We start from the raw sequence: 14149 nt of genomic DNA on the forward strand, positions 1-14149 counted from the left end.
CCTCCTCCACCTCCTCCACCACCTCCTGATGACGGCGTACTGTTTTTAAAGACAAGAAGAGACATACCCACGGCGCTGTCAAACAACACACGACAGTTGAGGAGAACTCTTGACGTTCCCACTACAATACTATACTATACTCCCCCTCCCCACCCTCACCCACCCCCACACTTAACCTCCCACCCCCACCACCTCTACCTCCGACAACCCGCGTCTTCCCCATTCTGCACACCGAGCAAAAACTTTGCATTGACAGGCGTTGTAGTCAGTCGGTCGAGTAATTTCTCTAACGTATATAAAGAGGTGCGGCCGGCATTGGGGGAGAGAGAGAGGAGTGTGAGTCCGTGTTGACTTGACCTGTGTGAGCGGTCTTCACGTGTAAGTGACAGGAGGTGAGGAGAGATTAAGTGATCGATTATCGCTCCGGAAAGCTGAGAGGGAAGAGAGAGCGAGAGAGAGAGAGAGAGGGGGAGGAAGGGAGAGAGACGGAGACCGAGTTTAAAACTTCAGGGCCGGAAACGGAGTATAGTATGGTTGACCAGAAAGACAACGGAGTACTATAAACGTAAAAAAGCTCACTCTACATTGGAGTGAAAGTGGGACAGGAGTTGCTGCCCAAGAACGCAGCAGCAGAAGAAGAATCAGCATCAGCAGAAGAAGGGGTGGATGTTTCCCTCGCCATGCCCACCTCGTCTTTCAAAACGGGCATGCCCCATCTGAGGCTGAACCTGCACGACGTGAAGGAGAGTGGTAGGGAGGAGGAGGAGGAGGAGGGGGAAGTGCGGGAGACGGGGGCTGTGAGGAGAGGGGGTCAAGGTCAGGGTCAAGGTCAGGCCAGAGCAGTGCCTACCATCAGCCTGGACAGCCCACACGATCATGACGGAGTCCGACAACGGTGACGTGCCCGACCGACCCCCTCCCCCCTCCCCATCCTCCTCCCCTTCCTCCCCGTTATCCAAGCTGAAGGTCCGCTCCCAGTCCGCCACACGGCCTCTGCAGAACGGGCACGGCGTCACCCACCGCCCCGAGTCCCCCGTCTCCGGCAGCAGAACTAGCGTCCCTCCCCACAACAATCATCACCCCCACCCCCACAGACACGTGCCCCCGAAGAGTGCCCCCAGCCTCAGACAGAGATCCCCCCCGGCCAACACCAAGGGCAGAGCTGTGCTGAAACCACGGGACCAGAACGGTGTTGGTGACTCCACAGCAGAAGTCCGAACCAGCTCTCCTCCATGTCCTACTCCCCATCACCACCGAGCCCAGCAGATGACGCGGACGGAACCAGCTGCGGTGCCATCACCATCGTCACCATCACCATCATCACCACCATCAACAGGAGGAGGAAGCCGACCGGCGATGTCCAGCCGTCAGCCCAGCAGGAGACGGCGTCTGACGTCCCGCTCGGAAGACCTCAGCACGTGCAGCAGCAGCGGGGGGGACTCGCAGTCACCCAGACTGAGCGTGTCCGACCACTCCTCGGCGACAATGCAGCATCAGCAGCACGGCCTGAACGGGGGCTGGGGGAGCAGCAGCAACAGCAACACCCTGCTCACGGAAGGCCCTCACGAGGACTTTTCCTCCTCATTCTCCTCCTCCTCCAACTCCAAACGCCTGTCGGCGGCGGGTAAAGGGTCACCAGCAACAGGAGGAGCAGGAGGTGTTCCGGGACCGGTCTCCAGCGCCTGGGACGTCTTCGAGGAGCACGTGCGCACCATCCACGACTCCAGCGACCTCTTCTCCCGCTACCAGGGCCCCTCCTTCCAGGCCAGCTCTACCTTCCAGGAAACCATGATGGAGCTGTACGGACACCCGGACTACTCCCACCCACCCGGAGGAGCCACCACCACCGCCTCCGTGGCCACCCGGGGTATGATGGTGGCTGGAGCTGCCAGCCGCTTCCTGAAGCTCCGGAAGATGTTGGGGGGAGGTCGCCGTGTGCCGGATCGCCAGACGGTGGAGAATGCCAAGCGAGGCTGGCGCGTGCTGAAGCAGTATGTGCAGGACAACTACACCAGCAAGAGGACCAGCCAGGCCGCCCTCAGCTGGAGCATGCTGCGACACACGCTCAAAGGTGGGTGGGTAGGCGTGTGTGTGTGTGTTTGTGTGTGGGGGTGTGTGTGTGGGGTGTGGGTGGGGGGTTGTGGATGCGTGAATGGGCGTGTTAGTGTGTGTGTTAGTGTGTGTGTGTGTGTGTGTGTGTGTGTGTGTGTGTGTGTGTGTGTGTGTGTGTTTGGTCATTGATTTAATTAACGTCAAATCACTTAAAGGATTTTCGACGTGAAAACAATGTGGGAGGTGAGGGGGGTGGGGGTGGGAACGATAATTGTGTGTGTGTGTGTGTGTGTGTGTGTGTGTGTGTGTGTGTGTGAGATAGAGAGAGAGAGAGAGAGAGAGAGAGAGAATTGAAGATGGATTATTCATAAAATATATTTGCCTGGTGGTGTGTCCATCGAGATCGATGGTGACCATCGTTGTCATCCAGCTGGGGGATGGGGGGGGGGGGGGGGGGGATGCTCATGAATCTATCTGTGAATGCGCAGATGACTGAATAGTCCAATCTGCGCACGAAATGTTCGCTGACAGTTGGGGCAGACAAAGACAGGCATATCATTGTCAGGGGGCTTGTTTGCCCGTGACTTTCTGGCCTGCCTCTTCAGACCAGCTGCAGCAGTCCTGTTGGCCTCGCACAACTTGGCCGCCTTTGTTGCACAGCAGCGCGGCCATTTTGTCACGGTCCACTGCAGATTCCTCCCAGGAGTCAGGGTTGATATCAAACGCTTTAGAGAGACTTTCAGAGTATCTCTGAAGCGCTTCTTCTGACCTCTGTGTGATCTCCTTCCTTGTTTGCAGCTCGCCATAGAAGCGCCTTTTGGGGCGGGGCCGAAGGTCTGGCATGGCGCCGGCCCACCCGTGCCCACCCCACGAATTTGGGACTGCACCCAGGATGGTAAAGATGCGGGGAAGGGTGGCTTTTGCGAGCACCTCTGGGGTTGGGAAAGTCCTGTCTTGCCCAATTATGTTCAGTAGTTCCCTGAGGAAAGGTTGTTTTAAAGGGGTTCAGTTTTTGGGGCATGCGTTGAAACTGTCCAAGTTTGGGAGGGGCAAACATTTGTGTTGGGGGAAAAACTATGCTCTGTAGACCTTTAGGTTGGTTCAAGACAAATGCCCTTCGGGTTTCCAGACATTTGCACTGAGTCTCCCAAAAAATTTACTTGCTTTTGCAATCCTAAATTCCCCCTTCATCGTCGTGGCGAATTTCGTGAAAAGTGTCTGCCAAGGTATGTGAACCGTTTCCACCGCATGGGGCTCTGACCGTTGACTGGGATGTTGGGCTCAACTTTGGGGTTTTTCCTTTGGGGGCGGGGCCTAAAATGGAGAAACTTCATTTTTCCCCCTTTCCCCAGTGTGGTAAGGCCAAATTCCTTGGCAGGGGGAAAAATTTTGTGGGGACGTTTGAGTTCCCTGTCAGCTTCAGATCCGGGTTTTGAGGGCACAATCTCAGAAAACAAAATTCTATGGATGTCTGTCATGCCTTTCGTTTTTGTTTGGGAACCCTTCCCTGGGGTTAAATTAAAAATTTTGCCATCTGTTCGGTACTTTAGGGCCGATTTCCCAACATCCCCATCTTTTTGAAGGCATCAGTAAGCATTGAAAGGGGAACATGAGGTTTGAACAGGGGGGAGCCAACCCCGCCTTGCGGGAAAAAACCCCATTTGTGACGCAAAAGGAGCGGGATTTTTCGCCATTGCCTGGACTCGGGGCCTGATGCCTTCAGGGAAAGGGGGCTGCCCAAAGGGAAAATTAAATTTCCGAGGGCACCCCGTATTTTGGCCATGATCTTCCACATCCCCCCCTCTATCTTTGGTTTCGAACCCTTTGAGGTCGACATGGGTGGAAAAACAGATCAAAAATTTTGCCCTGCTTTTTCTTTTGCAGCTGCCTTGCAGCAAACCCCATGTCGGTTTCCGCCCCTTTCTTTTCCGGGGAATCCCCCTTGGCCTCGGCAAATGACCTTGGTCAGGTGTGCGTTAGGGGGGTTTTTAGTGGGGATCCTGAAAAGTATTTTTCCCTGGAGGGAAAGAGCAAGGAAATGCCCCGGGGTTTTCCACAGGCTTCCCGGGCCCCCCCTTTCCCCTTGTCCCAGTGAATGATAGAGGGCATCTTTAAAAATCCTGGGGAATCGTCCTTTTTTTCCCCCATATTTAGTACGGGCTGATGGGTCTCATTTCCAAGCACAGTCCCCTCCATCTTTTAGCCTCGGGGTTTTATGGAGTCTGAGCAGGTTTTTTTCCCAAATGGAAAAGCAGACGGTTTTGCTTTTGGGCCCCTAAAGAATTTGTTGGGGATCTTTTCCAGTGTTTTTTTTTGTGGGGACTTTTGGGGAGCGGTCAAAGGCTTCATCATTTATGGGGGAAAGGGGCGATTTAAGCCCAATTTGAAGTGTCAGGGGCCCGCGTTCGAAAATTTTTTTTCCCCTCTGGGATCAAGGAAATTCCCTTTCTGCACTGGGAAAGGGGGGGGGGGAAATTATCCGGGGAAAGGGGGGTGGGGGGGCCCCGTAGCCCTTTCCTTTTAAAAAACATCATAGAACCCCCTTCAATTCGTCCCCTTTTCAGATACCCCGGGTTTTCTCATCAGCTTTGTTCACAAGCCATTTAAACCTGCATTTTTGGCGTAACTTTTGTTTGAACATCCTGCGGATTGGAATTGACGAAATCCTTTTTTTTGGTTGTGGTTTTTTGGGGTTTTTCCCTCGGGTGGTTTGGGGATGCAAAAGGCTTTTTTCTCATCCAAAAAGCTGCTTGATTTCACCCCCAATTTTTTAAAACCCAAAAACCACCCTTTTTTGTGCTTCTGGTCAGGGGTTCCAGGGTCCTGAACGTACTATAGATCAGCTCACCAGGGTCCTCCACCCCCAGAACTCCCACATTCTGGTTGTCCAGAAAAGGGGGGGTTTTCCAAAGACAAACTTCCAGCAGCCCACAAAGGATTTTTTTGTGAGATTTTTATTCACTTAGCGTTTGTTAAGGGTTTTTGGAGCCTTCTGGTTTGGGGGCGTCTTTGGGCGGGTTTTCAAATATTCAGCTTCGAGCTAAAAGGCGTTTGGTCTTTTCCCAACATTTCGGCCCCACACAGGGTCTTTGTTACGAGGAACCCCCATCTTTTGCCAAAATCCCTTTTTTTCCTGACAAAGAGGGAATCGATGAGATCCAATGCTTTGAGCTTTGGGTGCATCCATGACTCCTGTTGGGGGTTTGGGGGGCAGAAAACTGGGGTTCGTTATCAGAGTTCGTGCTCTGCACAAGTTAAACCCAAAAGCAATCCATTTGGGTTGCAGGGGCCCCACAACCAAGTGCTTTTTTTACTGCAAAAAACCCAAAAAACGCCACCTCACGCCCGCTTTTTCGCTTCCCTTTGTTCCCCCACTCCAGAAAAAGGTTTAAACCCAGCCCCCCCGTTCACGAGTTTTTCCCTTTTCCGCCTCCCAAACCGAGTCTCACTCAAGGCTGCGATGTCAATGTTGTTTGGCGAGTTCGGAAATGCAACTAGTGCTGTTTTTCCCTTTTTGGGGGCTGTCCGTGTTTCTTGTCCCCCGGGAGGGCCTTATGTTCCCCCGCACCAATGGTGAGGGGGAAAGAACCTTTTTTTTTTTCTTTTCTTTTTTTTTTGTTTCGACCCCTGAATTTTAGGGTTCCCCCCCCAGCCGCGGAAATTTGGGCCCGGGGGATATGGGCAGGGAATTTTTTTAGGGCAAAAACCTTTTTTTAGCCCCTTCCTTTATGCCCGGGAGGGAGGCAGTGCATTCCTAAAGAGGGGTGCCCAGACGGGTTTAAGAGGGGTTCCCACTCCATCGCTGCTCCGTCGAGAAAAAACGACCCAAAGGCCCGGGGGGCCCCCTGCGTGCAAAGGGCTGCGGCTGGGCGGCTGGGCCGTGTACCCACACCTGGGGCTTTCGTCGCTTTGCCCTGCCTTTGCCCACAGGGCTTTGGGGTGATGAAATGAGGGTAAAGGGTTTATTTTGGATGACTGGACTTTGCGCGTTTGGGGGTTTTTTAAAAATTTTAAAAAAGGGGTTTTTTCGGGAACCCTCCCACCCCCCACCTTTTCGTCCGGGCCCACAAAATTTTCCCTTTGGGAAAAAACAAAATCAAGACGGAAGGAGGGGTACACGGATTCAGGGATGGGCCAAAAAAATCCCATTGGTGTCCATCTTTTTTTTCTCTGCACTCCAAAAGTGCGTTGCGTAAATTTTTTTCCCTCTCCGTTTTAAAACCCAAAGGTTTTTCTTTTCCCCAGAATTTTGGGCCGGGTCCCGACTTTTGCCCTTTTTCCCCCCCGGGGGGTAAAAAAAAACACCCCGGGGGCCCAAATTTCGTGGGGGATTGGGCCCCAGCCAAAATGGACGAGATGGGCCTTCGGTGGCTCTCCCGACCGACGCCCTTTTATTGGGCTCCCCTAAGGGGGTTTTAGCCCCCCCCCCTCCCCCAGTCCCGGAAAGGGGGGGGAGGGGGAGTTTCCGTTTAAATCGCCAGAAAACCCCACCCTGACAGGTTGTTCGGATTTCCCGGTTACCGTAAAACAGATCTAAAAGACCCACCTGACCTTAAAATTTGGCCCCAAGGCCCCCTTTTGAAAGGGTAAGGGAAAAATTTTGCTTTTGTACAGGCCCTGAAGGACGATTTCATTTTGGAAAAACAAAAAACCATTCAAAAAGAAAAATAAAGCTAAAAACCGCAAGGGTCGGTATGTAGAAAAAAAAGAAAACTTTTTTACAACCCGGGGGAAATTTTTTTGAATTTGAAGCATTGTATAAAAAAAAAGATCATTTTTCAAAAAAAAATTTTCAAGGGGGTTATTTACATTGTTTTTTTAAAAATAGGGGTAAGAGTTTGAGAATGAGATTGGGACGGGGGAGAGAGAGAGAGAAAAAAGAAAAGAGAAAGAGAGAGAGGGTTGTGTGTGCGTGCTGGTGTTCTTTGTATGCGTACGTGTATGTGTGTAGTCGTTTTGCGTGCTTGTTATTTTGGGATGAGTATGTGTGGGGTGGGATGTTGTTGGGGGGGGATGTTGTGGGGGGGGGTGGGGAAGGGGGCAGTTCTAAATTTTAAAAAAAAAAAAAATAAAAAAAAAAATCCCTGAAGGGGGGAAAAATGTTCCAAAGAAAAAAACTGGCGTGCGTTTCACCCCTGAGAAGAGGAGGAGAGAGAGAGAGGGGGGAGAGGAGAAAGAGGGCCCGGCAGACGCAACCCGAGACAGAGAGACAGAGAAAAGAGACAGACAGATGAGACACCCCACACAAAGACAGAGGAAAAAAAAGATTTCAACAACAGATAGACAAAAAGTGGTTTGTTACTTTGTTTTCACTTTAAATTTCTCCCCGGTTAAAAAAACAAATTTCCCGGTTTTTTTTCTTTCATTCAATTTGATTCTTCCTTTCCTTTTTTCCCCTTTCCCTTTTCCCCCCTTTACCCCCGCCTTTCATTCAAAATTCCTTTTTTTTTTCCTTTCCCCCCCTTTCCCCCCCAACAAAAAACAACAAAAACAAAAAACCCCCAAAAACCAAAAAACCTACCAAAGCACAAATTGAACGTGGTTGATACTAACCAGCAAGAGTTGCTTTAACTCTTTCAATGCACAACAGCCTCATCAAACTCGATTCACTCATGTCAATGCATTAATGATAGCAAGTAAGAAAAGCCTGTTAGTGCACTCTACTCTGATGTACTTTGTCGATCAAACACAATAGAAAGCCGATGTCTTAACGACAAAAAGATACTTTGGTACGTATAACATATATAAAGTGATAACGTTTCCCCCTTTTTTTTTAAAAACCTTAAAAGGTTTGAAAAATCTAACAAGACTGTTTTAAAAAGGGGAAAAAAAAATGAAGCCAAACCCCATCGAAATTTTTTTTAATTATTTTCAAATCTGTTTTTTGGCAAAAAAGTGTTGTTTTTGTGGCAGTTTTTTTGTGTAGTTTTTGACAAACCGAAATGGAAAAAGGGGAAAAAATGATAACCCCGGGTCACAAATGAACAAATTTAAAAAAGGAACGGACCGGAAAGAAAGGACGGGACGGAGGGGCGGAAAACACACACACACCCAAAACATAAAAAACAAAACCCACACCAAAACACACACACCACACACACACACACCCAAAACACATACCACAAAACCCCCTTTCTCCTTTCAAAAACCCCCTTTTTTTTCTGCCCTATCAACTCCTCTCTCTTTCTCTTTCGGGAGAAGTAATTGTCGTAATGCAGTTTTGGGGCTGGATTTTTTTTGGCGCTCGTTTCATGCTTGGCTGACCTCTGGCCTTCTTTCTGCAGTCAGTGTACAAGTGACGTCACGAAGCTACACAGTCCATAGTCCTCTCAGGAGAATAACAGGCTAGGAGAGAGGGAAAAAAACACAAAAAACAACCCCCCCCCACACCCTCCCCCCCACACACATACACACACAACCCCACCACCACCACCACCACCACCAAAACCCAACGTAAATCGTTATGCATGATCATTTTTAGATCAGGGATGTAAGCATCGCAGCATTGTATTGTATCGTATCGTATCGTATGTATTGTATCATATCGTATTGTATCGTATCGTATTGTATCGTATCGTATCGTATCGTATCGTATTGTATCGTATCGTATCGTATCGTATCGTATTGTATCGTATTGTATCGTATCGTATTGTATCGTATTGTATCGTATCGTATTGTATCGTATCGTATCGTATCGTATCGTATTGTATGTATCGTATCGTATTGTATCGTATTGTATGTATTGTATCGTATCGTATCGTATTGTATGTATTGTATCGTATCGTATCGTATTGTATGTATTGTATCGTATCGTATCGTATCGTATCGTATCGTATTGTATGTATTGTATCGTATCGTATCGTATCGTATCGTATCGTATCGTATCGTATTGTATGTATTGTATCGTATCGTATCGTATCGTATCGTATCGTATCGTATTTTATCGTACTGTATTGTACTGAATTGCACTGTACTGTATTGTACTTTACACACACACACACACACACACACACACACACACACACACATATATATATATATATATATAAAGTACAATACAGTATGTATATATATATATATATATATATATATATATATATATATATATGTTGGCCTTGTATGCTGTTCTGTACTGTACTATTCTGTCATGTACTGTACTATACTCTACCGTACCGTATAGTATGTGGAGTGATGGCCTAGAGGTAACGCGTCCGCCTAGGAAGTGAGAGAATCTGAGCGCGCTGGTTCGAATCACGGCTCAGCCACCCGATATTTTCTCCCCCTCCACTAGACCTTGAGTGGCGGTCTGGACGCTAGTCATTTGGATGAGACGATAAACCGAGGTCCCGTGTGCAGCATGCACTTTGCGCACGTAAAAGACACGGCAACAAAAGGGTTGTTCCTGGCAAAATTCTGTAGAAAAAAAATCCACTTCGATAGGAAAAACGAATAAAACTGCACACAGGAAAAAAAAAAAAAAAAAAAAAAGGGTGGCGCTGGGAAGAGCAGCCCGAATTTCACACGGAGAAGTCTGTTGTGATGAAAAGAAATACAAATACAAATACGAATATCGTATTGTGTTGTGCTACTTTGTATTGTGTTACCTCCTGTCGCAACACAAAGATCTAAGATCACCCTTCTTCGGGCACGCACACCAATTTTGGTAATCGTTTTCGTTTTGGGGGTTATCATCATCATCATCATTATCATTATTGTTATCACTATTATCATTATTATTATTATTATTATTATCATTATTATCATCATCATTATTATTACTATTATCATCATTATTATTATTATTGTCATTATCATCATCATTATTACTATTATTGTTCGGAAGTGAACTGTTTTTGTGTGAGAGAATATTGCTCTGCAAGGATCTCTAAGCCAACAAACAGAATGTGAATAACATCGAGCCATTTTGCTGATACCGGATGTCGACGCGACGCAAACGGAATAAATCGAAAAAAGGCATTTGCATTTTTTGCTGATGGTAATAAATTATAACAGCGTACTGTTTTAACATTACTGTTTGTCAGTATAGTTTGTGTGTGTGTGTGTGTGTGTGTGTGTGTGTGCGCGCGCGCGCGCCACCAGCCATCAGCACGATGAACACACTGAAGCAGTGTGTATACAGAGTACTTACTCTGCTGTCAACCCCCCACCAGTTTAACCTTTACACACCCGCCGCTATGTCACACTGAACGAAGACAATGGCGATAGCGCTGCACCGGCTGACACCCCAGCGAGGCACAGGGCTGAAGTAGGGACAAGAAGAGGTTAACCTAACCTGACACTGAAGCGTCGTGTTTCCAATCGGAGCTACGTCGGCAGTGAGTGAAAACCAAACAACGTAACCCTTTGTTGGCGCGCGGGGACTTTGTAGTCACACGCCAGACGTCACATGGCGCTTTGTTCGAATGTGTTTAAAAAAAAAAAAAAAAAAAAATCTGATCCAATGCCTTTCTCTTTCTCTGTCTGTCTGTCTGTCTCATTCTCTGTCTGTCTGTCTGTCTGTCTGTCTCTCTCTGTCTGTGTTGTGTCGTGTAGTGTAGACCCTGTTCAGGGTGGGGACTGGATGAAAAATACAAACCCACATCAGTGCTTATCTATTATCCTCGAAAATGAAGAATTTTATCTTGTCTAGTTCTCTCTCTCACTCTCTCTCTCTCTCTCACTCTCTCTCTCTCTCTGTGTTGTCTATTGGTATAGTATCTTTCATTCATTGCTTATTAACCCCCCCCCCACGCCCCTCCTCCAAATCCCAATATATGTATATGTGCCCATGGCAGAAATGCGTTAAACATTCATTCATTCTCTCTCTCTCTGAATCCTGTTTGTGTGTGATCTGAAATTTACTGTAAGTACGTTCTTATGTATTTCTCTCTCTGGCGCGGTGGAGATTTAAGCACATTCAGTATGAAGGTTCGTCTTGTTCTCCCCGGCTCTCGATCTTTCTGGAACCGAACCTAATGATTTACACAATAATGTCCATTATCTTCCATTAATTGCTGATACTTAAAGTATAAAAAAAAAATCATCAGCATGCATGAAGAGATGAATTAATTACACATAACCATCCAAACATCATCTTGCGTTGTTATCAATCAGTGACGGACTTCTGGCGAAAATGACTTGTGATGGTATCATATGTTAGTATATCTATTAGCCAAGGTAAATGACAACACCGCCCCCTCCCCACCCCGCCCCCGGTCCATCCTCACCGACATGGCTTCATATTCAAAGTAACTCATTCACGTAAAACTAAGACTCTGAGTACTGTTCACCCACTGCTGTGCAAGGTACAAGATACAGTAATAAATGAGGGATTCGTTTATTTGTATTTTGTATTTGTATTTCTTTTCATCGCAACAGATTTCTCTGTGTGAAATTCGGGCTGCTCTCTCCCCAGGGAGAGCGCGTCGCTACACTACAGCGCCACCCCCCTTTTTTTTTCATTTTAATTGTTTTTCCTATCGAAGTTGATTTTTCTACAGAATTTTGCCACGAACAACCCTTTTGTTGCCGTGGGCTCTTTTACGTGCGCTAAGTGCATGCTGCACACGGGACCTCGGTTTGTCGTCTCATCCGAATGACTAGCGTCCAGACCACCACTCAAGGTCTAGTGGAGGGGGAGAAAATATCGGCGGCTGAGCCGTGATTCGAATCAGTGCGCTCAGATTCTCTCGCTTCCTAGGCGGACGCGTTACCTCTAGGCCATCACTCCACCAGTCAAAAGTACTTTGGAAAGTACTATACAAAAATGTAAACTTCCTGTAGAGAACGGTTTTATATCATTGATTTTTATTTATTTATTTTATTTTTTTTGTATTCATTCAGTGCTTGATTGATTGATTTCCTTGTTTATGAAGTTCAGATTTCTATTAATGTCGGGAATTAAGAACGTTGTTGGTGAATGGTCTGAAGTGACTTTCTGGCTTTAGTAGCCCAGCCGTCTGCAGGGCCAGGGCTGTCATATAAGCAGTGAGTTGAAGTACATTTCATTTTTTGGGGGGGACAGATCGTTCATTTCCTTTTCACAGTCACGACTTGGAAGCAGAGACCATGTGGACCAGTTACAAGAGGCTCAGTACTGCTGTGTCATAGAGCAAAGCTGCGAGCGTGTCGGTCACCACGTGATAACGGGGTCTGGGGTTTGAGTCCAGCTACACACTGTTGTGTGTGTGTGTGTGTGTGTGTGTGTGTGTGTGTGTGTGTGTGTGTGTGTGTGTGTGTGTGTGTGTGTGTGTGTGTGTGTGTGTGTGTGTGTGTGTGTGTGTGTGTGTGTTTGTGTGTGTGTGTGTGTGTGTGTGTGTGTGTGTGTGTGTGTGTGTGTGTGTGTGTGTGACTGAGGAATGATAGTGGCTTTCGAAAGTAGGTCATAATACCCACACACACACACACACCCCACCCCCCAAAAACAAAACAAAAAAACAACAACACCCACCCCCCCCCCAAACCCTCCTCCCCCCACCCCCCGCCCCGAAAAAAAAACCAACCAACAAAAAGCACAACAACAGAAAACAAAACATGGCACTCATCAAAATGGAATAAAGTTTTACCACGAATATAAAACAACAGTACTGCGCATTGTGTGCATTGTTGTGAAGATTTCGGGCTTAATAATGGTTCACTGTTCCAGAGAGTGCCGTGGAAGTTTTATGTCCCGAGCAATAACCCAAAAAAAAAAAAAAACACACCAGACAATGCAGATGCGACAATGAACGCGCATAAAATGCAACTCGGGTCATATGATTTATCTATTTCCCCCTCCCTCCCCCCATTCCGTTGGTAGGATAAATAAGACGGTGATTATGCTGTGTCATGATACCTGTTCACCACCCGGGGGGGGGGGGGGGGGGGGGGGTTCGGCGTTGGGGGGTTGGGGTGAAGGAGCTGTCAAGTCCTCTCACAGGTTATGACAGCTTGTCGACAGCTGTTAGACACTGCTGTTGTTACACCCATTCAGTGAATAATCACTTTATATATATATATATATATATATATATATATATATATATATATATATATATATATATTCTGTTGCCAAATCATGTGTGATTGTGCGATTTAGCTATGACAGTGCTTTTTTTTTTTTTTGTCTTTGTTGTTGTTGTTGTTGCTGTTGTTGTTGTCTTAGCGTAGATGGGCAAGGGTTTTTGTTTGTCTTTGTTGTTGTCTTGGCGTAAACATGCAGGGGATTTTATGTACTTAAAAGAATTATCTAATTATCCATTCATCTATTTTGCCTCTCCAAACTTGTAAACGTATCTTTGCGCAAAGAACATGTCACAGACAAACATGGGCCACACACGCATACCGGTGTAACAGGCCAGATCTTATCCCTGGCTTGTTCTTACCCCGGGTAAGATGTAGCCCAGGCCAGTTCTTACGGGGATAAACTCTTGCCTAGGCCAGTTCTTACGGGGGTAAGATCTGGCTTGTTACACCGGCACGCGCACACGTGACATCCGCCAAGAAACTGACGACAGACAAGGCAGTGACAGCGACAATGACACGCTTTTAATGACAGACAGAACGAAAACATGTTCCTGCCAAAGAACAAAAACATGTTCAGGACAGGATAATTAGAATGTCTCGGAGTGTGGAGATACGTACGGTGACCTCAAAACAAGAAAAGCTGTCCCGAATATCTCAGCTAGAATTTGATGATAGTGGAGAGTGGTCTTGCCTAAGTGACATCACCGACTCTCTCGGCCAAGCGGGCTTCAGGACAGTCGGGGTTTGGGATGGTCTCCCAAAAAATAACAGTGGAGTGATGGCCTAGAGGTAACGCGTCCGCCTAGGAAGCGAGAGAATCTGAACGGGCTGGTTCGAATCACTAGACCTTGAGTGGCGGTCTGGACGCTAGTCATTCGGATGAGACGATAAACCATGCACTTAGCGCACGTAAAAGAACCCACGGCAACAAAAGGGTTGTTCCTGGCAAAATTCTGTAGAAAAAATCCACTTCGATAGGACAAACCAAATAAAACTGCACGCAGGAAAAAATACAAAAAATGGGTGGCGCTGTAGTATAGCGACTCGTTCTCCCTTGGGAGAGCAGCCCGAATTTCACACAGAGAAATCTGTT

The 14149-nt window shown here is 47.2% G+C and overlaps 1 protein-coding gene across 1 annotated transcript in view; it reads left to right on the plus strand.

Moving 5' to 3' along the window:
- The first annotated feature begins 866 nt into the window (after window positions 1–866).
- Window positions 867–14149, plus strand: part of LOC143280603 (uncharacterized) — a 19452-nt gene continuing 6169 nt past the window's right edge. The window contains exon 1 of the mRNA XM_076585314.1: window positions 867–2071. Coding sequence (XP_076441429.1) covers window positions 877–2071 — 1195 coding nt within the window. The 5' untranslated portion in view covers window positions 867–876. The remainder of the gene's footprint in view (window positions 2072–14149) is intronic.

This window comes from Babylonia areolata, chromosome 3 (assembly GCF_041734735.1).
Source record: "Babylonia areolata isolate BAREFJ2019XMU chromosome 3, ASM4173473v1, whole genome shotgun sequence".
Classification (NCBI taxonomy): domain Eukaryota; kingdom Metazoa; phylum Mollusca; class Gastropoda; order Neogastropoda; family Buccinidae; genus Babylonia; species Babylonia areolata.